The 27379-nt window shown below is 44.2% G+C and overlaps 1 protein-coding gene across 5 annotated transcripts in view; it reads right to left on the reverse strand.

Moving 5' to 3' along the window:
• Window positions 1-2025: 2025 nt before the first annotated feature.
• CRTC3 (CREB regulated transcription coactivator 3) overlaps window positions 2026-27379 on the reverse strand; it is a 103378-nt gene continuing 78024 nt past the window's right edge. Inside the window, exons 8-15 of one of the 5 annotated variants that reach the window (XM_064267165.1) lie at window positions 26938-27023; window positions 25218-25267; window positions 19801-20015; window positions 14160-14458; window positions 8844-9044; window positions 8678-8758; window positions 7155-7257; window positions 2026-5505 (exon numbers count right to left, since the gene is read on the reverse strand). In XM_064267165.1, the coding sequence (XP_064123235.1) occupies window positions 5300-5505; window positions 7155-7257; window positions 8678-8758; window positions 8844-9044; window positions 14160-14458; window positions 19801-20015; window positions 25218-25267; window positions 26938-27023 (1241 nt within the window). In that variant the 3' untranslated portion in view covers window positions 2026-5299. Of the gene's footprint in view, window positions 5509-7154; window positions 7301-8677; window positions 8759-8843; window positions 9045-14159; window positions 14459-19800; window positions 20016-25217; window positions 25268-26937; window positions 27024-27379 lie in introns of those variants that run through there. The other 4 variants (XM_064267167.1, XM_064267164.1, XM_064267166.1 and 1 more) reach the window with 4 other exon arrangements.

Genomic DNA, 27379 nt, shown 5'->3' on the forward strand with positions numbered 1-27379 from the left:
CCCTTGTGGAGAGTGCAGCTATCTGGCCCCAGGGCAGCTGGCACCTGGGCAGAGGGGCAGAGACTTGGGCCTGTTCTACCAGGATCGTTCCCAGGACCCTCTCCCTGAGGGATGAGGGGTGGAGCTCACTCTATTGGTGGTTCAGCAGCTTAGGGGCTGGAGGGGAAGGCAGGAAAAGGATGAGTGCTGACCCAGACGCAGGAAAAGGATGAGTGCTGACCCAGACACCCAGGACCCCAGTGGGTGCGGTGATCTGCACTGGAGGGATCTGCATTAGAGGGACGGAAGGAGGGATGGTGCCCAGGGTACACTTTGAGCCTGGGAATCAGACGCTTGGCTGGTGGGGAGGCACCAAGGGGCCTTAAGTCAGGATGATCTGGGTTCAGGTTCTCAGGCTTTTGCAGCTTAGCTGTGTTCTTTGAGCCTTTCTGGGCCTGTTTTATCATTTGGAAAGCCCAGGAAGGCAACCTGCCTCACCTTACTTTCAGGTTGGTGTGAGGAACATGCAATGTGTAGTGTCTGGTATTCCCTAGTTGAGTGGTCACTAAGGACACTCGTTACTACATTCTAGCATCATAGGATTAAATTCTAACCAGAACAGCCGTGAACCCAGTCTAGATGCTAAATGTGAGAGGGCCAAGAGGCTCAGTCTGGCAGTATCTGTGTCTAAAACCCACTCTTACGTTCCTTGCTCCATCTAGTGTCCATGTTGGGGCACAGCCATGTATAACGGGCTCATTGTAAAACCGTAGTTCCCATACTTGCATATGGTATAACACTCATTAGGCAAAAATGGACCTAGATAAGATCAACTTATTACATTTCTCATGGTACTAAGATCCAACATTTCAGAACAAGGGCAGTAGACCCTGACCAGACTGTAAATTCAGTATTTTTAAAGACTTATGCATCCTGCCATTGAAAGGTGACAGATTTATGCAGAAAATAAGTTAATTACATACAATAATTGACACTTATTGAGTGTTTACTATGTACTGGGGACAATTACTATGTGCTTCAATTCTATGAATTCATTTCGCCTTCCACAACACTATGAGATGGGGATGCTTGTGGTCCCATCTGATAGATGAGGGAACTGAGGTGCAGAGAGATTAAGTAAATCTTGTCACTCCACTAATTGCTGAAGGAGGAAGAGGCTGCCCAGTGGGGCAGATGATGAAGAGGGAGCCAGATATCGCCTGGATGTTAGGAGGGAGGAGGCCTCTGCCGAGGTCAGGTGAGGGCCTTAAGGAGAACAGAGAAGGCCTGGAACATCCTAGGGAGGCAGGAGAGGGTTGGGGTTATTCATTTTCTCTGGCAGTGGAAAAGCAGAGGCTTATCTTGGGTTGTGGGGCTCAGAGCGTTGTGGAGGGCTGGGGGTTTGAGCTGAGGGCTGGAAGGTATCATGAGGTCACTAACCCAGTACAGTAGCCCAAGAAGGAAGGAAGTGTGGCCAGGAGAGATGGGATTTCTGAGTAAGATTTCACGAGTAGTCACCTTTCTGACAAGTGCTGGGTGTGGCTGAGGAAGTGGTTTCTGAAGGAGGTGGGAGGCTGTGCTGTTGGATAGGCTGTGTGAGTCCTGCTAGGGCCATGGGAGGAGGGGGTGTAGAAAACAGAGCCCAAGCCAAAGCCCTGAGGAAGGTGGGCAGAGGCCTGCAGGTCAGTACACGACAGTGGAGTAGCTGGGGGCTGGAAGTGGTATCAGTGGTCTAACTTCCTTTCCAAGAAGGGCTTAAAGTGAGGACAGGAGCAAGGGTCTGGAAGGGATGCTGGCCACAGGATGCAGAACAGAGCCACCTCCAGAAAGCCCCCTGTCCTTGGTACCTATAATTTCAAAGGAACTGTGTGCCCCTATTTCTTTCTGAACTTCTCTAAGGGGTGGAGTGTGTCATAAGAACTCCTTACCTGCCCAACGCAGGGCCAGAAACCCAGAAGGGCAGGCAGAGCCATGCAGGAAGCAAGAGGAAGGCTTCCCCCAATTCAGCTCACCCATGGGGGCTGAAGAATACACCAGATGCAGATACAACCTTATTGTGCGGTTTTTAATTACGAAAGATGTAAAATGATGCATTATAAAACTTGGAAGCTACTTTATACAAATTCTGATCTTTAAATATTGTTTACAAGGGGACCTGGGAGTTAGGACACTGGCGGAAGTCTGATTAGTTGCTGCAATGGTCTCGTCCGCGAAGCCAGGGAAATGGACTTGGAACCATCAGTGTATAAATCAGAAGAGCCAACTAGAGGCAGAACCGGAAAGGTCTTCAAACATGTAGATGAACTTGAATACTCAACATTTCAGCTCAGGTGATATACAGTACTTAGAAGAAACGAAACAGGATAAAAGAGAACGCATGTCGATTTTGACATGATCAAGAAAATTTTCTAACACCGTATGTCCTAAACACCACACCCATACGAAAAGAAACAAGTGGAAAAACAGGTAAGTTTTTAGTTCCACACTGTAACTGCTAATAAATGAGAGTAGTACAACACTTGATTTCGCGTGACAGGACTAAATATTGAAAAATGGTTTCTTTTGAAGTAGCTACTTCAAGCGCCGAGGCCCATGATGGTTTGCTTCTTCAGCTTCCTGCTGAGGGACAAGTGTGGCACCTGTCTGTGGGTGTGACCCGAACCATCTATGCAACGTGGGTGGTATAATGCCCAAAACCTTCCAAGAAAAAAGATCTGACTGATGGACCTAAGGACTAAGCGCACTGTCATCGTTACACTCCCCCGAACACATTGCTTCTCCTGGGAGCCTGGCTGCTGTGAGTTTCCTGGAGTTTCCCTCGGGGCCACATGATCCTCGCTGTACGGAGTGAGGGTCTGCAGTTGTAAGGCAGGGCTGCTGTGCAGACAAAGAAAGCTGGGACCCGACACTAAGGCTGTGGCGCTCAAAGGTGATGGCACTGTGCAGAGGGCAGATCTGCTGGGACCTCCTTTTTCAAACCACAACACTTTTACAGTGTCAGCACCACCCCCACCCCGCCTGAAAGGCCAGGTCAGGTTTCAGGGCCTTTGACACAGGACAGGCAGCAAGGGAGGCTTCTTTCACACACTGGTGTGCTGGTTACTGTATTACAAGGGAAGGCCTTTTTTTTTTTTTTTTTAAAGTAACCCTGTCCTGAGAGCTGAGTATGAAGGGTTCACTGGAAATAAAGACTGGGAAGGGGAGGCCACAGCCTCTTCCTGAGCTGGAGCCCAGGCAATGGGGAGTCTGGTTTGGTTTCCTGATCCAGTGGCCGGGACTTGGGCTAATGTGAACCAGGGATACCTGGGTTCCTAAGCAAGTTGGAGCAGCCCACCACCAGGGTTATTTTAAAGATCAGGTGGTCCTCTCTGAAGACAGGAGAGAAACAGGATGAGGTCTGGGGAGCTAACTAGCCGAGGGTGTCCTGAGACTCTTCTGGCCCTGAAGGACAGACGTGTTCAGTTCAGGCCCTTCTGGTGCAGCCTTGCTTCTTTGGGTGGGAGCAGCCCAGCCACCTTCGGTCACAGTCCTGGCATCTCCTGCCAGGGCAGTGCTGCCCAGACAGGCAAAGCTGGCATCTTTCATCTCTCCTTCAGGGTTCCTCCCCGACACACCCATCTTCCCAAGCCTTCTTCCCACCCCCATTGCCCAGACCTCTTCACTGTGGTGAGCTGTAGGCTTGTTTCCCTTTGTTCCCTTCAAACCCACCTGTCAGGTTTCCTGGTGGGACTGGTCTAGCCTATGTTAGCTGAGACAGTGTCCAGGGGAGGCAAGCAGTGGTGGAAATCCGGTAAAACTATTTTAGGATAAAGTATTAACGGCTAGGGGTGGTTTCATGAATTAGGCCTTCATTTTACTATTGACCATTTCTTAAACCTCAAAGAATGGATCTCGAGTTAAGCAATTTAGAGTGAAACATGGATCTGAGAGGGAAGATCTTTTGAGGTGGGGGCCTGGATCCCTCAGGTCCTAGCACCTGGGCAGCATCAATGTGCCCAGCCATTCTGGAGGCACTCAAAGTTTCTACCTTGAGGAGAATGGGGTGCCCAGTCTAGCTGTGGATTTGGTCACCCAGTGTTTCGAAAGCATATTAAAGTGCATGCTTAAACATAGGCTCAAGTGTTAGAAAAGCTAGAGCTCTGAGAAGATTTGGCAGGAAATGGGGGTGTCTAAAGATTTGACTGCCTTACAGCAAGGCAGATTCACTCATTCATTCATTCACTCATTCATTCATGCATTCAATAGGCATCGATGCAGCACCTATTCCATGCCAGGCACTTGTTAGGTTCTATGGATTCGATGATGGTAAGGCACAGTCCTGCCCTCAAGGAGCTGACGGTCTAGTGGGTTACATTAACACTCCCAATCCACAGAGAAACAGCTCTGGGAGTGAATGGAAAGCTCAGGTGCTGGGTGGGTCTGATTCAACCCTGCAGCCTTTTTCCCTCCAGCTGGTCTGTAGGAAGGAGGCCAGAGCTTGTCCAGAGGATGTGTGTGTCTGTGAGACTCCTAAGCCTTATCTCTCTTTCTTCCCCAGCCACAAGGAAGAGTGCTTATCCATTGCTGGAGGACTTTTCAGTGACTGAATAGAATAGTTTTTCTTTTCCTCCTGTCCATAAGGAAAAGGTAAACAGAAGCAGCAGGAAAGAGATTACGAACTTGGAGAAAACAAATCAGCATTCGGTTTGCCTAATAGGGTCGCTATGAGTCTGAATCAACTCGACAGCAATGGGTTTTTCTTTTTTTAACTCAAGCCTATTCTAGGACTCATGGTAAAAATTCTTCTTCATATTGGAATTAAGGCATCTGAGCGAGCCATGGCTCCTCACTCTGCCCTAGAATGCCCCGGCTCCAGCCAGTAACAGTTGAGTCAGGGAAGGCATTGTGGGGCTGTGGTACCGTGTGTGATGCTGAGCCAAAGCCCTCAGGTCCAGGCCCCTCACCGGCTCCACCTCCAAGTCCTTCCTTCGGTTGAGATCAGTGGTTCGTAGCACTGCACAGTGCAGCCAAGTCCTCTGTTACATGATGTTTCCTACTTTTACACATCAACTGGCTAAAGGTGAAATGGTCACGGAGATGAACTGTCAGGTTCACCAGAAGCCCCCAAGCAGCCTGCACTGTGGGCCTGAGAAACAGCGCGTAGTCCTGGAGGTCTAGGATCAGTCATGGGAACTCATCTGGAAGCTTGGAGCACTGGAATTGGTTTGTTCCACGTCAAAAGCCTGAGATAACTACAGCCCAGGCGTATCGCTGGCTCCATTCTATTCTGTTCTATTTTGGCTGTTTTGGAAATAAATTCTCCTGTTCTGCTCCATTCTGTTCACAGTCGGTCAGCTCGAAACGTCTCTTCAACAGAGGGGTCCAGCAGGCCCATGCTGGAGTCACTTAGCATGTTGAGTCCGTCCAGGGTCAAGGGTTCAATTTGGAGCTCATCTTCCAACGGGAATGGATTGTCCACGTTCAGGCTGACCTCAGGCATGCCTGCCAGCGCATTGCTGAGGTCTTTGAATAGGCTGGTGCTTGAGTCTTCTGAAAGGAGGAGTGAGAGGGAAAACAATATGGATTAGGAAAACTGAGGGTCCCAGGCTACAGGAACCAGGGCAGACCCTCTGCTAAGAGAACACAACTGATGACAACCCCAAGAAATGCTATCCCTGTCCTCTTCCCTGACAGGACAGGGATCACCTGTGTACGGACCACTCCCCAGAGTCTACATGCTTTCTGTCCGTTCCACAACTCTTGATTTTTATAGGTTCCCTGTCTTTGAACAGTCGTCAATTGCCTAAAACTGAAAATTTCAGCAAAGGCTTTTATCATCAGGCCCTTTCCTCACCACCTCACTGTCTCTGGGGCTAGATAGCTGCATGTCAAAGGGTAAGGCTGAACCAGGGAATTTTCACTTTTGGCTTTATATAACATTACACTGTGCGAAGCTATTGTACAATAGCATTTATAAAAACACAGCAAAAATAAAAACAGTGAAGCAGCTGAGGGGTCTGTCATTGTTTGAATTGTATCCCCCCAAAACAGGTTTATCAATTTGGCTATGCCATGAATCCCAGTATTGTGTGGTTGTTCATCATTTTTGTCATCTGATGTGATTTCTCTATGTGTTGTAAATGCTATCACTATGATGTTAATGACATGGATTAGGAACAGTTATATTAATGAGATCTACAAGATTTGATAGTGTCTTAAGCCAATCTGTTTTGAGATATAAAAGAAGGGAGCAAAGAGACAGGGGGATCTCGTACTGCCAATAAAGCAGCACCAGAAGCAGAGTCCGTCCTTTGAAACCGGGGTCCCTATGCCCGAGAACCTCATTGACCAGGGGAAGATTGACGACAGGGACCTTCCTCCAGAGCCAAGAGAGACAGAAAGCCTTCCACTGGAACTGATGCTAGGAATTTGGACTTGTAGCCTCCTAGACTGTGAGAGACTAAAGTTCTTTTTGTTAAAGCCATCCACTTGTGATATTTCTGTTATTAGCACCACTAGATGACTAAGACAGGGGCCAAGGCACAATAGTTGGTCTCTATATGCCTAGAGCAACAGAGGAAAGAGTCAGGAATAGGAGGAGGAAATGGAATGTGTGGCTAACTGCCTCCTCTGCCATAAGACCAGAAGAACTGGATGGTACCCGGCTACCATTACTGAACATTTTGATCAAAGATTCTATAGAAGAATTCTGCTCAAAAGGGAGAAAATATGGAATGGAATTTCAAATTTTCATGGACTTCAGACTTCCTGGTACCATGGAAGCTAGATGAACCCCTGAAACTATTGCCCTGAGATAAGCTTTAAACCTTAAACCAAAAATATCCCCTGAAGTCTTCTTAAAACCAAACATTAGCATAACTAGTGAAAAATGACTGCCTTGAACATTATGCTCTTTTAAGAACTATCTATATGGGATCAAAGTGACAACAGCAATTCGAAAGATTAGGTAGGAACCTCAGGGGGCAGTGAGTTTATGTTAATGGAGAGGAACAACTCAGAAAAGGAGGCTGAGAATGGTTGCACAACTCAGAGAATGTAATCAATGTCAATGAATTGTACATGTAGAAATAGTTGAATTGGTGTATGTTTTACTGTGTATACCCACAATGACAACAAAAAAAGAAAATTAAAAAAAAAAAAAAAAGAAGAAGAAGAAGCTGAGGGCCCCCACTCACCTGTCAGGATGGTGTTTGGGAAGCTCCCGCAGTTGGGATACAGGTTTGGTCTTAAGTGAAGTGAGTCTTGCAGTTCTCGGTGACCTTGTTGCAACAGGGGCACCTGGAAACATCAACGGTCACTGGGTAAGGAACCATCTCTGCTTCTGAGAAGTGAGTGATTTGAGTCATGCAATGTGCTCCCAGAACAAAAGCAAGACACTAGAAATGTCTTCTACCCTCTTCTTTCCAGGACCCACAGTGCTCTGCTGTCATGATAATGTATGCAGGATCTTCTCCTCAGCAGGCAGGTGCTGGGTGGGGAGGGGTTCCTCAAGTCCACAGTGCAGGTGGCTTGTGCAGCTCACACCACTGCCTGGCCTAGTGAGCCATTCTGGGAGGAGCCAGCGGCTTCAATAGGCCCTCTATGGGTCTCACACACCCTTCCTCCTTATCCACACAGAGCATTTTTGGAATCTACCATCTGTGGAAACCCTTGAAAGGCTTTATCTGTAACCAAGGAAGTGATGGGCTCTTCTTCTGTTTGGCTTCTAGAAAAACAAGAAAGTGGAACCCCTTCCTCCTTGCACTCAGGGGGAGGAACCTCAGATTCTGTCACTGGGCGGTCCCCTCTTGAGGACACGGCCTCTATGATGGTCAGTTAGAACTGCAGCCTACTATAGGTGCCCTTCCTGAAATTAAGTTTCCAAACATTTGAAAAATGTCTGAGAAGAAGGAGTTTCCATCATTCTCCGGGGAGACACTGACTCTCACCTAGGCTAAAATGGCCCTTCCAGAAAATGAGAAGGCAAAGACTATTGGTTCTGGGTCATGAGGTTTCACTTAGGAAATCTCTGCCTTTATTAGTATTATTAGGTTCTGGGAAGTGTACAACCCTCCCTTCTCTCCTTTATTCATCTTGCAGCCCAATCCATACTTACTGAACACTACAAAACACTATAAAATCTAGGGATACTGAAATGGTTAGTGACAGGGAAAAACTCAGAAGCAAAAGAAAATGGCTAAGTGAGAATATCTTATAGAGTGACCTCCCCCACATTACACCCCCTCAGGAGCCAGCTCTCCTAGGAGGCCCCACACCATGGTGGGTGCACCTACTTGGCCTGCAGGCAAAACCCCATGCTACTTTCTAACTCAGCTACTGGGATAAGACACTGTCCCTCCCTGTGCCTCAGTTTCCTCAACATGAGGTGATGGATTAATTGATGGCTATGGTCCTTTCCAGTACTGATGATTCTACAACTCTATGACTGGAGTGTCAGCAACAAGTCTCCTACCACTTGTTCAAACAGTTCCTGGGCTGAGGCTTGACAAGAAATAAGGCAGCCAGCACCTGCCTTTAGGGATAGGGAAGATTCCAGGCATTCCCTGCCACAGAACACACCTGAAATCAGGGAACTGAAGCATCGAGTCTATTTGTTTGTGGACTCTACCCAGTGAACAGCCTAAATGGTGCTGCTTATGCACCAAAGAAGAAGAAGGCATAAGGCCGAGACACACTTCTGTGCCCTGAGACCACATACCTGCTGAGGAAAAGCCAGGCCTGTCCTCATGGACTGCTGGTCAAAGCCCACATCTGAGAAGAAGTTGGTCAAAGACGAGCCCTTCAGGGAATAAGGAGGTGACCATTTAGCTTGGGACTCAGCAAAATAAGGGCACCTCCTCACCAATGCTCCTGCTAGAGCTTACCTGGGGCGCAAGGAGCTGGAAGTCTGACTGGGGCAGTGCTGAGGCTGCCTGGGGCAGCTGAGCAGGGGGGTCCTGGGCTCGGGGCTGCTGGAGGAGAGGCTGGGGGAGGTCCTGGGTCGTGGGGTAAGGGGGCGGTGGGGATAATTGGGCTTGAGCGTCTGTGGGCAGGAAGGAAAGCGGGCTTCGATCTGAGGGCACCATCTGTAAGCAAATGAACAAAGGCACTAATTAGCTTATCTTCTGAGTTTCCAGGGACAAGTCCTTTAGGATTAGGAAATATCAAAAGCGAGGGAAAAGTCCATGTTTTTTACACTGTGCTATTTTATGCTGTGCCCTGAGAAGCCTATTTCTGCTCCTTCAAAGTATATCTCATATCCTGAAGTTCACCCTTCAGCCAAAGATTAGACAGGTCTATAAAATAAACAATAACACATGTGAGGAACATGCCTCTAAGTTCAGTCATGTATATGAGACCAAAAGGGCAACACCTGTCCAAAAGCAATGATGAGAAGGCAGGAAAGGCCAGGAATAATGGATGGATGGAAACGGGGAATTGGGGTATTGAAGGGGAGAGTGTTGACACATGGCGGGGATTGCAACCAATGTCAGAAAACAATTGGTGTATAAAGTGTTGAATGAGAAACTAATTTGCTCTGTGAAGTTTCAACTAAAGCACAATAAAAAAAAAAAAAAAGTGTATCTGAAATCTCACTTCCCCACAAAGCATTTTCCATTCAAGGACAATTTCTGTTGTCTTAAAAAACAAAACAAAAAACAACCAATTTAGCCAGTTTCCTCTGTGAAAATCATGTTTGTTTTCTTTTAAAACCATAACTTCTGGTTAAAGATGGCAGACTGAAAAGGGTATTTAGCCCTGCTCTTTCCCGAAACCCTGCTAAAACACTAAGAACAGACATTAAAGAACAATAAACATTAATAAACAATACTAAAATAATACACAGCACTAAAATCATAATAAACAACATGACGACAAAGATAATAGGAGAAAATGGCAACACAATTTGGAAAATGAAAAGTAGATGGACAAATGGTAACTGGCTTAGCAGAGCCAAGAGAGCTGAATACTAAACTGGCAGTGGGGAAAACCAAGGGGTAATCTGATTTACATTACAGGATCCCTCAGGTCTCTGGAACTGGGGACAGCAGGGAGCAGGGCATGATGATAGAGCAAAAGTCAGGAGGATCTCCTGAAAGTTTATTTAAGCAGTTAGGTCTCGCTTCCCAGGTGCTGCTGTGCAACTGCCCCTCCCTCCCCAACACCTGGCCAGAAACTGTAAAGTTATACTCTGAGGAGAGTAAAACTAAAACTAAAAACAGGGAACACCAGACCAGACCCCTGAGGGCGAGGGCACTCTACAGAATCTATAAGAAAGCTCACTTAGCAAATCTTGAGGTCCCCCTTCCCTCCTTTTTTCCCAACTCAGCTCCCAGAATGCTGGTACCCAGGCACATACCCAGGCACAAGATTGGAATAGTGTCTTTTGGGAAATCTGACCCATCTGAGAGAAAACCCTAAAATTTGTGATAGCAGAGGTTTCCTTGCTGGGTCACTCTTCAGTGAAAATCACCCTCGACAAGCCCACCCATATATGCAAAGCTTCCAATCAGCTTTTTAGTATCTTATTTTTAAGGATGAGCAGAGTGCCAAGGATCAGCAGACTGTGAGGAAAGCATCTGGCAAGAAAGTCAGAGATTGAAGCAGACATATGGAGAAAGGGAACTTGGAGAAATCTATACAGGAAGAAGTAGTCGTCAAAAAAGCAAAACCAAAACTATCATTATAATATTTAGGTTATTTTTTTAAATTCTTATCTGTTAGAGATACATATTTAAATATTTGCAATATGCATCTCTATATTTTTTAAAAGTATGGATATAGATTAAATGAGATTATAAAAATATCAATAATTATTGAGGCTGGATGATGGGTATAGGATGATTCATTCTACTCTTTTTCTAGTTTTATACAATTTGAAAATTTCTATTATGAAAAATAAAAATTACTACTAAAAATCTCAGAGAGGTAAAGGATGACACTGCATCCATGAAACAAGTGTGATGCTATAAAAAAGGAACATTAAGAGAACAAAAAAGAACTCTTAGAAATCTAAAAGCACAAGAGTAGAAACAAAAACAAAAACAAAAAACTCAGTAGACAAGCTGGAAGATGAAGTTGAGAAATTCTTCCAGAAAGTAGAGCAAAAAGACAGATGGAAAGGAGGAGGGAAAAAAAGAAAGGAAGTTAGAGGATCAGTCCAGGACATGTAATATCCACACAACAGGAGTTCCAAAAAGAAAGAGCAGAAAAATTGAAGAGAAGAAATCACTGAAGAAATAAAGAAAATTTCCCAGAACTGAAGGATATGTGTTTTCAGACTAAGGAACCCACCAAATATCCAGGTCAATAGAAGAAAACTGATTCATACCAAGCCATATTATCCTGAAGTTTCAGAACACTGGAGACCAAAAGAAGATTCTATAAGCTTCCAGAAGAAAAAAGGATACTTCATACAAAGTATCAAGAATCAGTATGGCACTGGATTTCTCAGTAGCAACTCTAGAAACTAAAAGCCAATGGATCGATACCTTCAAAATTCCAAGGGAAAATTATTTTAAACTTAGAATTCTATACCCTGTCATATTATCGATTAAATGGAGAGCTGAATAAAGACCCACTACCCATCAGTCAGTTTGTCATACTGTGGTGGCTTGTGTGTTGCTGTGATGCTGGAAACTATGCCACCAGTATTTCAAATACCAACAGGGTCATCATGGTGGGCAAGTTTCAATGCAGCTTCCAGACTAAGACAGACTGGGAAGAAAGGCCTGGAGAGCTACTTCCAAAAATTAGCCAAGGAAAACCTTATGTATCACAACAGAACACTGTCTGACTTGCTTGCTGTTGATATGTCATCAGGAGGGATCAATCACTAGAGGAGAACATCATATCTGATGAAGTAGGGTGCCAATGAAGGTGAGGGAGAGCCTCAGTGAGATGGATTGGCAAGTAACTGCAATGAGGGACTCAAACATGCCAGCAATCGTAAGGATGACATAGCTCTAGGCAATGAGTTATTCTGTTGTACATAAGGTCGCCATGAGTTGGAGGCAAATTGATGGCATCCATCCATCCATCCATCCATCCACCCATCTTTCTAGACATTTTTCAGTCATACAGGATCACATGTACTCTTTCTTGTAAAGCGACTGAGGACTTGTAATTAAATGTTTTGATGGAAGATCTACCCAACTCTCTTCAAGGGTTTGGGGTTGAATTAGTAATACACACATAGAAAACCAGGCTAACCAAAACAGCAAGATATTTTTAACTCCCAGGAGAAAAAAAGAGAAGTTCATTTTGTTATTTCATAGTATACTATGTGGTTCAACTTTGAGTACATTATTGTTACTATGGAAACAGTCAACACTGAGTATCACTCTAATCAAAAAGATGGACAGAGAAGGAAGTATGTGTGTGTGATGGGACTCAGGGAAAAGGTGAAAGAGAATTAAATCTTAGCCTTCCACAGTAAGATGTCATTAGATAATGCCTAACACTGAAAAATCCAGAACCGCCAAAATAAGCTTGAAATAACATGAAGGTTATACCGAAGGGATGAGCTAAGATGGTTGAAAGCAGCCATCCCTAAGCAGTGAGAAATATAGTTAGTGAGGCAAGGGAAGACAGCTGTTATTTCATAACAAGTTTTTCAGAAAAACTATATGAGCCTTTAAACTATGTGCATGTGTAACATTTTTAAAAAAATTAAATACTGTATTAAAAAAATTATAAAAATGAAAACATCTAAAAGAGAGGATATAGTCCCTTTAAAATGAAGCTAGAAGGCAAGAATAACAGTTTTTATATCCTGTAAAACAATCTTGCAAAATAAAATTAAAATTAAAGGCAAAATAAAATAAAATAAAAGGCAATCCAATAAAGTAAAAAGAACCATGAAAAAACAAATTATGAAATGCCTTCTCACACTCCCCCTGAAGAGATGACTCATATAACTAAGGTCTTGAGCTAGTAAGAGGTAAAGAGTGACTAATAACTAGGTCTCCTAACTCCTTCCGTTGTGCTCTGTCAACTCCACCTTGCTAAGTCATTACTCATTTATGGAGAAGTGTTGAGTAGTTAATGATGTTATAATCCATCTCAGGAGTGACCAATAGGTTAAAAATATATCCACTGATGATTACGGTAAGGAGAACCACCCAAAGAGTTTAAAGTTTAAAAAAAAAAAAGTCTACAAGTCAAAATATGAAGTTTCAACCCCTGCATTTCTGTAACAGGCCTGTGACTCCAAAATGTGCCTCTTCCTAAATGGACTTTTTTTTTTTGGTACGGTCCTTTCCTTTTTTTAAAATTTTTTTTATTGTGCTTTAAGTGAAAGTTTATAATTCACATCAGTTTCTCATACAAAAACTCACACACACACATTGTTATGTGACCCTAGCTGCTCTCCCTATAACGTGACAGCACATTCCTCCTTTCCACCCTGTATTTCCCATGTCCATTCTACCAACTCATCTGCCTCTGCCTTCTCATCTCACCTCTGGACAGGAGCTGTCCACCTAGTCTCATATGTCTACTTGAGCTAAGAAACACACTCCTCACCAGTATCCTTTTATGTCTTATAGTCCAGTCTAATATGAGTCGGAATCAACTCAACAGCACTGGGTTTGGTTTTTGGTTTTTAATCTTTGAAGAGTTGGCTTCGGGAATGGTTTCAGTTTTGGGCCAACAGAGAGACTGGGGGCCATGTAAATGGACTTTTATAGAGACACAATCCTTATTAATACCTAATATTTGATGGTCAATAAAGGTACTGTTTCTAAGGAAGAGGGTTAAACAATTTCAAAACTTCAGGAAGATATTAAATGTCTTCCTTAGCTTTCTCCTGTGGCTTAAAGTACTGATAAAGCCAATTACTGATTTTCCATTCCGATTTTAAAATCTTCACCTGGTTTCCCTTAGCCGTCTTGGACGTATCTGGATTGGTTCCTCTATACCCTACCCTTTTCCCCACCCCAAGTTCATGAGGTACAGTGACTGCAAACTGTTCAATATTTGTTTAAGAGTAACCAACACAGCAAACCTGCTATTAGGAAATCATTAATGCATTCTGAACTATTCACACTTCCATTTTCCCTGATTCCACATGTGAGAACCAACTGCATTTGAGACCTCATGGGTGCTTAAGTGCAATGGACCTAATCCAGAATAACCCAGAGAGAAGGAAAGCAATTCCTCTAAGCTTCAGTCTGTTTAACCGTAGTTTAGTTGTTTACCTGGGAGGCAGGATATGGGTTCAGTGGGCTGGTTGAAGAGAGCTGTCTGTTGAAACCTTGATGTGCTTCATGGCCAGGTGAAAGCGTGAGAGGGCTGACGGGAGGCTGCCTCCTCCGAGAGGGGCCACTTGGGTCTGTGGTGGAAAGAGATGGGTTGCTACGGGAAAAAGAACGGAACGAAGGGTGAAGAGCAGAGGCTTTGGGGGCAGAGGTCTGCAGGTGGCTATTTAGGGAGGAGGTAGGCACTGTTAGATTGAGCGTGGCTTGGATGGAGGGGTTACTCCGAGAACTCTGGAGACCTAGAAGACAACAAATTCACAAGACATTTGTCATAATTTCAGAACAAATCTTTTGTTTTCCAAAGATTAGAGAAAACGTCTTACTATCCATATTAGAGCGCTATCCTACATGTAAAGGGGCTCCAGGGCAACTCTCCTACAGAAAATGTATCAGGTGGGCCAATAGCAAGGAAAAGGTGCACCCATACTAAGAGAGATGGTGCCATAGAGATAAGAATCATTTTCTCCCAAGAGGAATGCCATCATGTAAACAACCACTGGGAGAGCAGGACTGGGTAACAGGGACACTGTGTGCTCAGCTCTACTCCAGGGAAAGGACCCCAGGGCTGTACACAATTCTGTCTGGAGCTACGGAACACCTCTGTCCCAAGCGCACTGCCCAGTCCTCTGCTGCCTTTGGAGAACAACCTTTCACTGAGAGCTGTGGCTTTCAGGAAGCTGCCTCAATGGACCCTTTGCACACTATGGAGCCACAGGAAGGGACATGCCCTGTATCTCCTGCCCCAGTGTTCCCCTCTCTTTGTTTTCCTGGCTGCTGGGAAATTCTTCATCACAGTCTATTCTAACTCGAGGAAAAGGGGGTTTTTGCTGCTATTTTGTTTAATTTGGGGCAGGGGGTGAATTTTAGCATGAGCCTCCGTGGCGAAAGTTGCTAGTGCGCCAGCTCCCTGAGCTAAGGACCATGCCCCAGGCCAGTGGCATCCCTGGCACCTGGCAGAGGGCCTGGCACAGAGCAGCTGCTGCTGCTGTGCATTTTATGGGCAATGCCTGTGTTTAAAGTTCAGCTCACCATTCTTGTACCAGCAGGTGAAATGAACAGAACTGTGCGTTGTTTTATGTCAATAAGAACTAAAGTGTTCAATCATTAACTAGAGCCAAAAACATCTGAGGCTTAAACCACATTTTTAAGTAAAGTATGAAAAATGTTAAAGTTATGGTAAATGAAGTCATGACAAAATTAAGTCTTTTTCGTGGGCAAAATTATTTTTAAAATGTAGAAAAAGATGTCTATGATAAAACCCTATGCAGGTATCCTGTCACTCAACATGGAAACGCCAGAGCTTTGAGTGATTCAAATGAGAATTCTAGCTAAAGATCTGAATTTACATTAAAAAATTTTATTCATAAAGAAAACTCACATAACTAAAAAAAAAAAAAAGGGTGAAACCTTGAGTCCCACGAATTTTAAGGCATACATAGAAGCTATAAACACTTGACAATTGTTCTGACATATTCCAGGTAAAATAATGCTTTGGGGGAAAATAACTGCCAGTGACCAAACACAGGGTTTTCAGCTGAAATGGACTGTCAAAGGCTGTTCTAGAAAATGCCAGCTTCTCCAAGACCTAATGTAGCTGCTTTACTTCTGTGACATGTCCATGTTCATAGAGAATTCACTCTAGAAGGTGGATTGCCCAGGTTCTGAATCTAGAAACTCTAAAGGCTTTGAGAGCTTCTACTTTGAAGCCACCCCAGTAAGCTCAGGGCTGAGTGGTGTCTGCACCACCAAGAGCATTCTGGGCCACAGAGCACATTCTCTGCAACACACTGGATCCAGACAGCATCATCTTGCCTGATCACTCATTTTGTCATTAGACTTGGCCACACATGACTTGATTGCTAAAAATCAAAACCCACATTCAGTGGATGAAGACTTGCTACTGTTACGGATAATACAATGACAAACAAAACAAAAACAAAGGTGGTCCCTGAAATCAACTGCTCAAACCAAGACCTGTGCTGCACAATGGCAGCTTCACTGCAACTCTCAGAAAATCTTCTAGTGACCCCCCTCCCCCCACTACAGTGACCACTCTCATTTGGGGGGTGAGTTCTGATGCTCATGGACAAATCTCACTGTTTCATATCACATTTCATAGAACTGAGTGGAAACCAGCAAGCCATCCTCCACTATCACTGAGAATCCCTTCCAAAGGCAACATTTCACACCACAATGCTTCACAGGAACCTGTGATAGCCAGGGGCTGTGCCACCCCACTGGGAGTGAATGCAATTAAAGGCTGCCCCAGACACTGACCAGAGCATGGGTCAGGGTTCAAGCAGATGTAGTCATCTTTCAACATGGGGTCTGAGCTGTAGGCAATCAAACCCATCTAGTAACACCCAAATCACACTATGGGTAGCATTTCAATATAGCTACATGCCACGTTTTAAAGTACTTCTGAAAGTTTGAACCCATAATTTTGAACTGTAATAGATCACTACTTAACACATATATAGGTAGTCTCTGACTTACGATGTATTTGAGTTACAACGAACCGTGCTTAGAGCTGTTCTTTTCTTTTTTTCTTATTATTAGTAATATACACTACATACAAGGTTGCCATGCGTAATTTGCTATCATTTTCAGATGTAATATTTCCAACTCCCAAAGACAAATAAAGATTGGATTTATAAAGATACTGATAATAAAAGGCAATCATAACGAAAAATTTAAAAAATGAGGTATTTGACTTACATCAGAACAATCTTAACGATAGTCATCAAAACAGAACCCCATTGTAAGCTGGGGACTACCTGTATATTAAGTATAAATATTTTCCTTGTATCTACTGTAAATTTTCTAAAATTTGCACTATTCTCTTTTGAAATCCAATAGATAATTGGAAGGATCTAGAGAGAGCTCTATAGAAGCCCTGGTGGCAAAGTGGTTAAGCAGTAGTAGTGCAGTGGTTAATCGAAAGGTTGGGAGTTTGAACCCACCAGCTGCTCCATGAAAGAAAGATGTGGCAGTCTGTTTCTATAAGGCTTGTTGTTAGGTGTTGTTGAGTCGGTTCTAACTCACAGCAACCCTATGTACAACAAAACAAAGCACTGCCCAGTCCTGCACCATCCTCACAATCATTGTTACGCTTGAGCCCATTGTTGCAGCCACTGTGTCATGACATATTATGGAGGGTCTTCCTCTTTTTCACTGACCCTCTACTTTACCAAGCATGATGTCCTTCTCCAGGGACTGGTCCCTCCTGAAAACATGTCCAAACTAAATGAGACGAAGTCTTGCCATCCTTGCTTCTAAGGAGTATTCCAAGACAGATTTTTCTTTCTTCTGGCAGTCTATGGTATATTCAATATTCTTTGCCAGCACCATAATTAAAGGCATCAATTCTTCTTCCATCTTCCTTATTCATTGTCCAGTTTCACATGCATAGGAAGTGACTGAAAACACCATGGCTTGGGTCAGGCACACCTTAGCCCTGAAAATGACATCTTTGTTTTTTAACACTTTAAAGAGGTCTTTTACAGCAGATCTGCCCAATGCAATACGTCATTTGATTTCTTGACTGCTGTTTCGATGAGTGTTGCTTGTGGATCCAGGTAAAATGAAATCCTTGATGACTTTAATCTTTTCTCAGCTTATCATGGTGTTGCTTACTGGTCCAATTGTGAGGATTTTTGTTTTCTTTATGTTGAGGTGTAATCCATACAGAAGGCTGTGGTCTTTGATTTTCATCAGTAAGTCCTTCAAGTCCTCTTCACTTTCAGCAAGCAAGGTTGTGTCATCTGCATATGGAAGGCTGTTAATGGGTCTTCCTCCAATCCTGAAGGCATGTTCTTCTTCATACAGTCCAGTTTCTCATACTCTTTGCTCAGCATACAGACTGAATAAATATGGTGAAAAGATACAGCCCTGAAGCAAACCTTTCTTAACTTTAAACCATGCAGTATCCCCTTGTTCTGTTTGAATGACTGCCTCTTGGTCTAAGTACAGGTTCTTCATAAGCTCAATTAAATGTTCTGGAATTTCCATTCTTCGCAGCATTATCCATAATATGTCATGATCCACACAGTCAAATGCCTTTGCGTAGTCAATAAAACACATGTAAACATCTTTCTGGTATTCTCTACTTTCAGCCAAGATCTACCTGAGATCAACAGTGATATCCCTGTTCCATGCCCTCTTCTGAATCTGGCTTGAATTTCTGGCAGTTTCCTGTCGATGTACAACCACTTTTGAATGATCTTCAGCAAAATTTTACTTGTGTGTGATATTAATTATATGTTCAATCATTTCCACATTCTATTGGATCACCTTTCTTTGGAACGGGTACAAACATGGATCTCTTCCAGTTAGTTGGCCAGGTAGCTGTCTTCCAAATTTCTTGGCATAGATGCATGAGTGCTTCCCGTGCTGCATCCATTTGCTGAAACATCTCAGTTAGTATTCTGTCAGCTCCTGGACCCTTGTTTTTCACCAATGCCTTCAGTGCAGCTTGGACCTCTTCCTTCAGTACTATTGGTTCTTGATCACATGCTACTGCTGAAATGGCTCAATGTTGACCAATTCTTTTTTTTTTTTTGAACATCTTGTTAATTTGTGTTGGTAAAATAAGTCGTACATGATAGCATATCAATTTTTTTAAAATAATTTTTATTGAGCTTTAAGTGAACGTTTACAAATCAAGTCAGTCTGTCACATATAAGCTTATATACACCTTACTCCATACTCCCACTTGCTCTCCCCCTAATGAGTCAGCCCGCTCCCTCCTTCCAGTCTCTCCTTTCGTGACAATTTTTCCAGTTTCTAACCTTTTCTACCCTCCTATCTCCCCTCCAGACAGGAGATGCCAACACAGTCTCAAGTGTCCACCTGATACAAGTAGCTCACTCTTCGTCAGCATCTCTCTCCAACCCATTGTCCAGTCCCTTCCATGTCTGATGAGTTGTCTTCGGGAATGGTTCCTGTCCTGGGCCACAGAATGTTTGGAGACCATGACCGCCGAGATTCCTCTAGTCTCAATTAGACCATTAAGTCTGGTCTTATTTATTTATTTATTTAAAGTCTGGTCTTTTTATGAGAATTTGACCAATTCTTTTTGGCACAGTGACTCTGTGTGTTCCTTCCATCTTATTTTGACCCTTCCTGTGTTGCTTAATAAAGATTACAGCCTTGGAAACCCTATGGGGCAGCTCTACTCTGTCCTAAGGGGTCGGTATGAGTCAGAATCAACTCGACGGCAAGAGTTTTGTTTTGTTTTTTAGAGAAAGCTCTAATTGTAAAATAGCCACATATGCTGTTAAGTCACTAACATTGTTCAGCTGACACAGAATGAACCCTTACTTCCTAAGTCCTAAATCTGATTCCCCAAGCCCCCTGGACACATGGGCTGTAGAAGAGAATAAAGAGCGAGGTTCAGCAGAGCTGCTTCGGAGCTCATCAGATCCACAGAAATAGAACCACGAAAGCAAATGTCATCTCCAGCTCAGGTGCAGTCACTTTCACTCAGTGATCCACTGAATAGGCCACATGGCTGGGGACTACCTATGATTAAGCCACTGGGGGACATGGCCAAGGTCCTTACCGAGCAGAGCATACGTACCAGAGGAGTTTATCTCCAAGTGAGTCATAGCAGCTGGGAGGTTGCCCACACTATTCCCCATACTCATACTCCCAAAGAGGTGGTTGCCAGTGTCCAGGGAGGCTGGCAGGGGCGCTGAGTAACGGAGGTTGGTTAGATCTGGCAATGACCCCCCAGTGTTCAGGGTTCCCAGAAAGGATGAGAGGCCTATGTTTTGACCGTTATGTGGAAAGGCACTGAAAAAAGAAAGATAAGAATGACTTTCTAAAATGTATTTGGTTGTTGGGAAATACGACATGTAATACATTGTTTAAAAAAACCCAAAACAGTGAGTATCTAAGTTCTAGTGTAGGCTCTGCCTCTCCCTTGCTCTGAGAACTTGTGTCCTTGACTTAACTCCTCTGAAGTACAATTTCCTTACCTGTTCACTTGGGCTAATGACGTTATCTATGCCCATTTTACAGGAATGTTTTCAAGACCAGGTTAGATCATGGATGCAAAAGTACTTTGAAAATTATAAAGCTCTATATAAAATGTGGAAGGAGCCCTAGTGGCACAGTAGTTAAAGCACTCAGCTGCTAATCAAAGGTCGGTGGTTTGAACCCACCAGCTGCTCCTCAGGAGAAATATGTGGGCATTCTGCTTCTGTAAAGATGATAGCCTTGGAAACCCTATGGGGCAGTTCTATTTTGCCCTATAGGGTTGCTATGAGTAGGCAGTGGGTTTGGGTTTTTTTTAATATAAAATGTAAGCCACTGCTTTATATTTACAAGTTTCTTTTTGCTGGATTTCTAAATTATCTTTTTCTCCTCACATCCTCCTCCCCCCCCCCAAAAAAAAAAGTATCTCGTGGCAACAACTCTTCCAAGATGTATTTTTTCAATTATAGCCTTCACAAACTTTCAAGTGAGAAAATGCTGCCATTCATTTATCACATTCTGCTGGCTGCTCACCGCGTGCCCGGCACTAGGCTAAGAGCTGGAGGGATGGTGATGAATGAACAAGGTGTGTATACCCACGGCCAGGCCCACTCTGTCATTTGCAGGCCTGGGGCAAGAGTACAAATGGAGGCCCACAAACCATCTGTTGAAATTTTTTAAAGTTATAAATCGAATGTATCAACTCTTAAATGACATATGTTCTAGTTTTCAATCTTGACAAATTATACCTTTACAGGAGCCTGGAAAGCCCAGATTCAAATTGAGAATTCTCAGACTCCTTGGGGTTCTGTGGCAGAATGTACAGGCGAGGCAGCCCCAGTCCCAGTCCACCCCCTTCTCTTTCCATCCGAAGCTCTGTTCTGCTCTGCGGTGCATGCATGTGGTGATCCCAGCCTACATGGCCAAGCTCTGTCACAGCCCCACGCGCCCCCAGGCCACCCATCAGACCGATGGTGTGTATATTGGTGGTGTGTCTCCTTTGGCCACTAGTCCAGTTCTGAGGGGGTAGTGTTCTGGAGTTTACAGAAAAGCGGAAGAAACAGCCTGGTAAAGCAAGCAGCTGCAATATGGTCGGATGCACGCTGCACCAGGCCTGAGAACAGTGGGTATAACCAGTAGGTACCAGTGACACTGGGGTCACAAAAGTAGGAGTTGTCAGTGTTGGGATGGGCTGGGGAGGGGAAGACTTTACTAAGGACATGACACAGTGTTCGTGGAACTGCAAGTAGTTTGGCAAGACTGAGGTGTCAGGTGTAGGGGCCACGTTAGGGCAAGTGAGGTAGCAAAAGATGAGGTGGGTAAGGCAGGTGAGACAGAAAACAAGAGGGTGAGACAACACACTGCTCTAGAGTCTGGACTTGAGACTGTGGGAATCAGGGAGCCAGGTGTAAGTTAGAGGATGACGTTTTAGAAATTCCACTGTTGGAGCAGCGCGGAGGATGTCTTAAGGGAGCAAGAAGTAGAGGCAGAGAGAAGCAATCAGAAGGCGACTGCCGTGGTCCTGGTCTGAACAAGGAAACGAGCAGCGAGGCCGAAGGAGGAGAATGGGTGGAGGGTGGTGCCATCCGCCAGGACCCGGGGAAGGCAGTTTCAGTGGGGGACGCAACTCAGTAACAGCACTCACCAGACAAGGGAAAGAGGAAGAGCCATAAACAGGACAACCTGCAACATCATACAACTTAACAGTGCAATGACAGAGCCTGGCAGGAGAAGCTGTGGAGGGAAATGGCTAGAAACTGGGAGGAGGCTTCCCAAGGAAGTGACATCTGAGCTGAGCGTGCAGGTTAAAGAGCTCCAGTGATACGCAGGAAAATCACTTCAGGCGGAGCTCACGGCATGGGCAAAAGTAGAGAGGCATGTGCTCTAGAAACTGTGAGGACTTAAGACCCCACAGGAGGGCCACGTTTAGGAGATGGGTGGGTACTGATGGGAGATGAGACTGGAGAAGCAGGCAGAGAGCACATAAGGCTCAGAACGATGCACTGAGGAAAAGAAACCAGTGGAAGGCTTACAGCAGGGAAAAGACATACTCAGCTGTTCTTAGGACAGCAGGGCTAAGACTTGGGGTGGGGGGTGGGGCTTGGGCTGCAAGATAGAAAAGCCTAGAGGCAGAGAGGTGAGTTACGATGTTGCTGAATAGTTCAATGTAATAACGAGGGCAGACAGGTGGAAAGTTAAGCGAGTATTTAAGAATGTCTCTTGGTTTTCTGGCATGGGGACTCACAGAGCAACCCACAAAGATAGAAGACACTGGAGGTAGACTGGGGACAAGGGATAAATGGGAAAGATAATGAATTCTATTTTAGACACTGAGTTTTGTAATACAGAAAGACATGTAGTACAGGTGTCTCTTAGTTGGATTTGGAGGTAATGACATTCTTGAGGGCAGGGCCACCAAACAGTGGGGGTAGAAGCCAGGTCACAGTGGAAAGAAGAGTGCACAAGCAGTAAGGAAGACTCAAGAGTAAATATTCTTTCAAGAAGTGTGGCTGAAAATTCTAGAAATGAGAGGGAACGAAGTAACTAAAAGAGAATGCAGAGTGAAGGAGAGAATTTTTTAGGGTGGAATACTTCAGCATATTTAAACACAGAGAGAAAATCTAGTAGAGAGGGAGAGGCTGAAAATACAGGTGAGGGGAGGATAAGCAGTAGGGAGGACTCAGAAAGGCCAGTGGGGACAAAGGCCAGAAAATGAGTACGCAATCAGTCTTGAATAGGAGAGTCAACTGTGTGTTTATCTGAGAAAATGAGGAAAGGATGGAGAGGGGAATGAGAGGCAGGAGGAAGCAAGCATTCATCCTGATGACCTCTCTTTTCTTGGTTAACATACGGCTCGGATACCTGGAGGTTTGCAAGGAAATGGGGAAGTAGGAAAGGCCCTCAGTTTGGTGGGTGAGGAAGATGGATAATTGTGGTTAAAGAAAAACTGAATGGGTTATCTTCTCTTTCAGATGGCTGGGTGTATGGAACTGGTGATAGGGTTAAAACTCAAGGATTAGAAAAATAAATTTGAGAACCCAGAGCTGCTTGCGGTGAGAGCAGAAGGGCTCTCTGACCGACAGAAGAAAGGCCAGAGGGTGTGGAGGTGGTACCGAAGGAGAGGGAGAGAGGGAGGGGAGACGGCAGTAAACAAGGTCCAGTGCACAGATCAGGATCCAGAAAAAAAAAAAAAGTAGCCAATGTGAACAAGGTCATTAGTACAATGAAAATAACAATTTCTCTCCAGGTGAGAGAAATAAAAGTGGCACTTCCCAAATATAGTTACTACCTACTGGCATCATACATTGGATGTGCTGTAAGGTAGGTAATGTTCTCCCCAGTTCCTGTCTTACTCAGAGTGAAATCCAAGCTCCTCACCAGGGCTGTGAGGCTGGTGTGACCGGGCCCCAGCCACCTCTCTGACTGCCTGTCTGGTTGCTTTCGCCCTTGTTCACTCCACCAGCCCATTGCTCTCCAGGCATATTGCTGCCTCAGGATCTTTGCCCTTGCCTGGAACCCTTCTCCTTCTCACTTCATTCTGGCTTCTGGTTGCATATCACCTTATCAGAAAGGCCTTCCCAGTGCCCGCTCATTGCCTATGTCCTTACTTTGCTTTCATTTTCTTCTTTGCACTTACCAGCACATGGCATGTGTTATATTTATTTGCTCACTTGTTTTTTTGCCACTCTCTCCTCACTAAAGCATCAGCTCCTGAAGCCAAAATTGGTTCTTGAAGAAAATCCTGGTCCTCTCTGGGCTTGTCCTGCACCAGCAGGTGGGATGATCATCTCCCCAGGCGTGTATTCTGGCAGGCTCTACGACTTTCTAATCTCAGCTCAGTGGAGTGTTAACTGCATGATTTACATTTAACCCAAAAAGAATGTCTGTACCCTAGGTACTCAGTAGGGAGTACCCTGCTGTTAATTATTTACTGAATGCTTTGTGGAGGGAAGTAATATTTAAGGATTGCCTAAGAAAGGCCTGGTGATCTGCTTCTGTAAAGATTACAGCCAAGAAAACCTTAAGGAGCACAGTTCTACTCTGTGACACACAGGGTCACTGTGAGTCAGAATCTATGGCAACAGGTTTGGCTTTGGCTAAAGGATACTTAGTTCACCATAGAGCCTCTAAAATGGGTCCCTGTACTAAACCAGATCACCCAAGGAGCCCGTTTTCAAACCACGTTTCTTTGGTCCCTGGAAGCCTGTTTCCGGATTTGCTTTGATTCAAAGCTGAGGGACTACACTGAGGGACACTCAGTGATGAACAGCCTCGAGAAGGTTACTCGGCGTCCTATCAGGACACTGCCCGTTGAGTCCCAAGGGGGCTTCTCTGTGACAACCCGTGGGAGAGAGCTAGCTGTGCCTCTCCCCATAAAAACTGTTCTCACTGATGGCATCCCTCTTGGGGCTGCCTGTTGAAGTTTGAGCTCCGTCATCTCTTTCATGTCCTTATTTTCCCTTAGTCCCAACATCCTCACTAACTTAGTTCTTAATCTTTTGTACTATATGTATTTTTATAAGCTGTCTAAAATCTCTTAACAAGTAAAATTAAGTATTACTAAATAGACTAATTAATTAATGGTTTTGTAGAAACTCTCTTAACTTACTTCTAGTAACCAGGTGGCCAGATTCACTGATGCTGTCCTTCTCTGGCAAACATACCAACCAGTGCCCACGGCCTGCCAAACGTGCAGGCTGGTGGGCTTGTCTCTAGGACACCTCCATGCTTCTGCTTCTAAACCAGTCGAGTTGTACGTTTACCAAAAGCCAGTTGTGTTATTCTGAAACATATTTATGGCAGCTTTCTTTGTTATTGCAGCTATGTAATTTAATTACTTTAAATCACCGAAATATGAGTACAAAAAGAAAGCTGTTGTTTTCTTGAAAATTACGTTGACTTTCAAAGTATAAATAATAGGGTAACTTTCTTAGAGTTCTATGACAAAGTAGCAAGGCTCTCCTCTAGGGAAAGCCTTCAGGACAGTCTCTGAGACAGGATCAGAGAGATGTTACTTACTTGCCACCTCCAACATCACAGGATCGAGTGCGCCCTGGCAGGGACTGTATCTGGGAAGAGACACAGAAAGCTGGCCTTATACACTGTGAAACCAAATGAAAGTTTTTAAAAAGTGTCTTGGAGCTCCAGTCAGCATAAGTGAGGGCCAGCACATATAAACGGCATCCTGACATGATAGCCACTTAAGTTTTGATTAGACATTTAAAACTCTTAAACTTCCAGGCATGAGGGAGGTATATTAACTCATTTTCTTAATACAATGCTTTATTCATTTATCTTCTACATGAATATTATTTCCTTCCAAAAAGTCAATGTTTTACATATTTGAGCTTTCAAACAAACATTTCTTTCCCAACTGGAAAGACAAGGAAAGTGAGAAGGAGCCTAACCCAAAGGTGGCCTGAGAAGAAAGGGAAATAGAGAAACAAAACAGGGTGACGAAAGAGGAAAAGAAAAGCAGAGAAAAGAAAGGCTTCAATTAGAATAAAAGCTCCAGGAGAGCAGGAATTTTTATTTTGTTTACTACAGTATCCTGCACCTAGAACCATTTGGCAACAGGTGCTCAATAAATATTGTTAATTAATGAACTATCGGTCTAACTCCTCTGCTAGAAATTACTAACGGAGCACTACAAATCTGAAGAACCAAGGAAGATGAGCACCTCTCCCAGGAAGACCGTCCCTGGTACTACAGGGGAAGAGCAGGGGCCACCACCCTCTCTGATGGAGAAGACGCAGTGTCATCTAAGAAAGCCCCTAAAACCACCAGTGCCCCCATAACCAAAAAGCAGCAGCGGCATGGCTGCTTCTCCTATACTACCCAAATCTTTGAATTTTAAATCATACCTTTTTTCCTCCAAAGATTAAACCTCAACTACATATTCCTTCTACAACAAAAACTTTATAAGACCACCCTCATGCTAATGATGACTTTGGTAGATTTGGCAGAAGAAAATGGGACCAAAGGGATGCAAACCAAGCAGGACGGTGAAGTACAGATACAATGCAAGCCACTGCAAGGGAGGTTCATTAAGGGCTGGAACTGGCTGTTTTCCTTCAAAGTCAACAGGTTTCAGTGTGGGAAGAAAGGCCAAGTCAAGTGCTGTGGTACCTCTCTCTCTTCTACATTGGGTAGAGTTTATAGAGAGGGCCAAGGTGGAAGCTGGCTAATACAATTTTAGATATAAATACTCCAGATGATTTTTAGTGGCCACAAGCTCTGGCATGACTGTCACAACTGTCCCATCCTAGCCCCACACAAGATGGCCTTGTTACCCAAGGATAACAGTTCCAGAAGACTCATTCAAATGCCCTTGATTAAGGAACGGGGTATCTTGGGAATTAGCAATTCTGGACAGAAGCTGGCGGCTGGTAGAAGGTATTGGCTACAAAACAGGAAAATCTGCCTATGGCCTATAAGCAGGTTTCAGAGTGTTTAATAATATGGATAAGATATGGGGAACTAGTAGGTTTTTCTGAATGGGTAAACTCACATGAGGATTAGGAAGTCAAGAGAACACTTTACTACTGATTCACACAACTGCTGATAATTTTTTTTTTAAACATCTGTCCCTGCTATATTCTTCCCATCTCTGCCCCTGGACAAGTCCTCTCTGCCTTTTTGTTCAATTCCTCTTGTTTTCTCCTCTGCAGGATTTACAATGACCTCTGAAGTGCAAACATTCAGTGACAACACACTTGGCTGAGAACTGCTCACCCACCTCCTTGGTCTCCCACAGCTGTTTTGGCAGCGGCTTGGGAACATTTAACAGAGTCTCTTCTTTCAATGGGCCAGAGAAAGATACCACTAAAGGGGGGGAAAAGCACATTCATTGCATTAGACGGCAGCCATTCCATCTCTGGCCAAACAAATTATCTTTGTAAAAACTGATTTATTTAACAAATATTTATTGACTGTCTACTAGGGAAGGCATTTTGAACATCACCGTGGGGGCTGCAGACATAAGTGAGACATGGATTTAGCCCTTAAGGAATTTGCAATCTAGTCTGGAGATAAGGGAGCCATATAAATAATCATGACAGAAAAAAGAAACCAGTGGAAGCCCAAGAGAGCTAAGGATACAGCGCTGTTGAAAGGCAGAGGAGGAGATGAAGGAAGGCCTCTGGAGCTTTGCACCAAGAACAGCCCTTCAAAGACACAGG

The sequence above is a fragment of the Loxodonta africana genome, chromosome 13 (genome assembly GCF_030014295.1).
Source record: "Loxodonta africana isolate mLoxAfr1 chromosome 13, mLoxAfr1.hap2, whole genome shotgun sequence".
Taxonomy (NCBI): domain Eukaryota; kingdom Metazoa; phylum Chordata; class Mammalia; order Proboscidea; family Elephantidae; genus Loxodonta; species Loxodonta africana.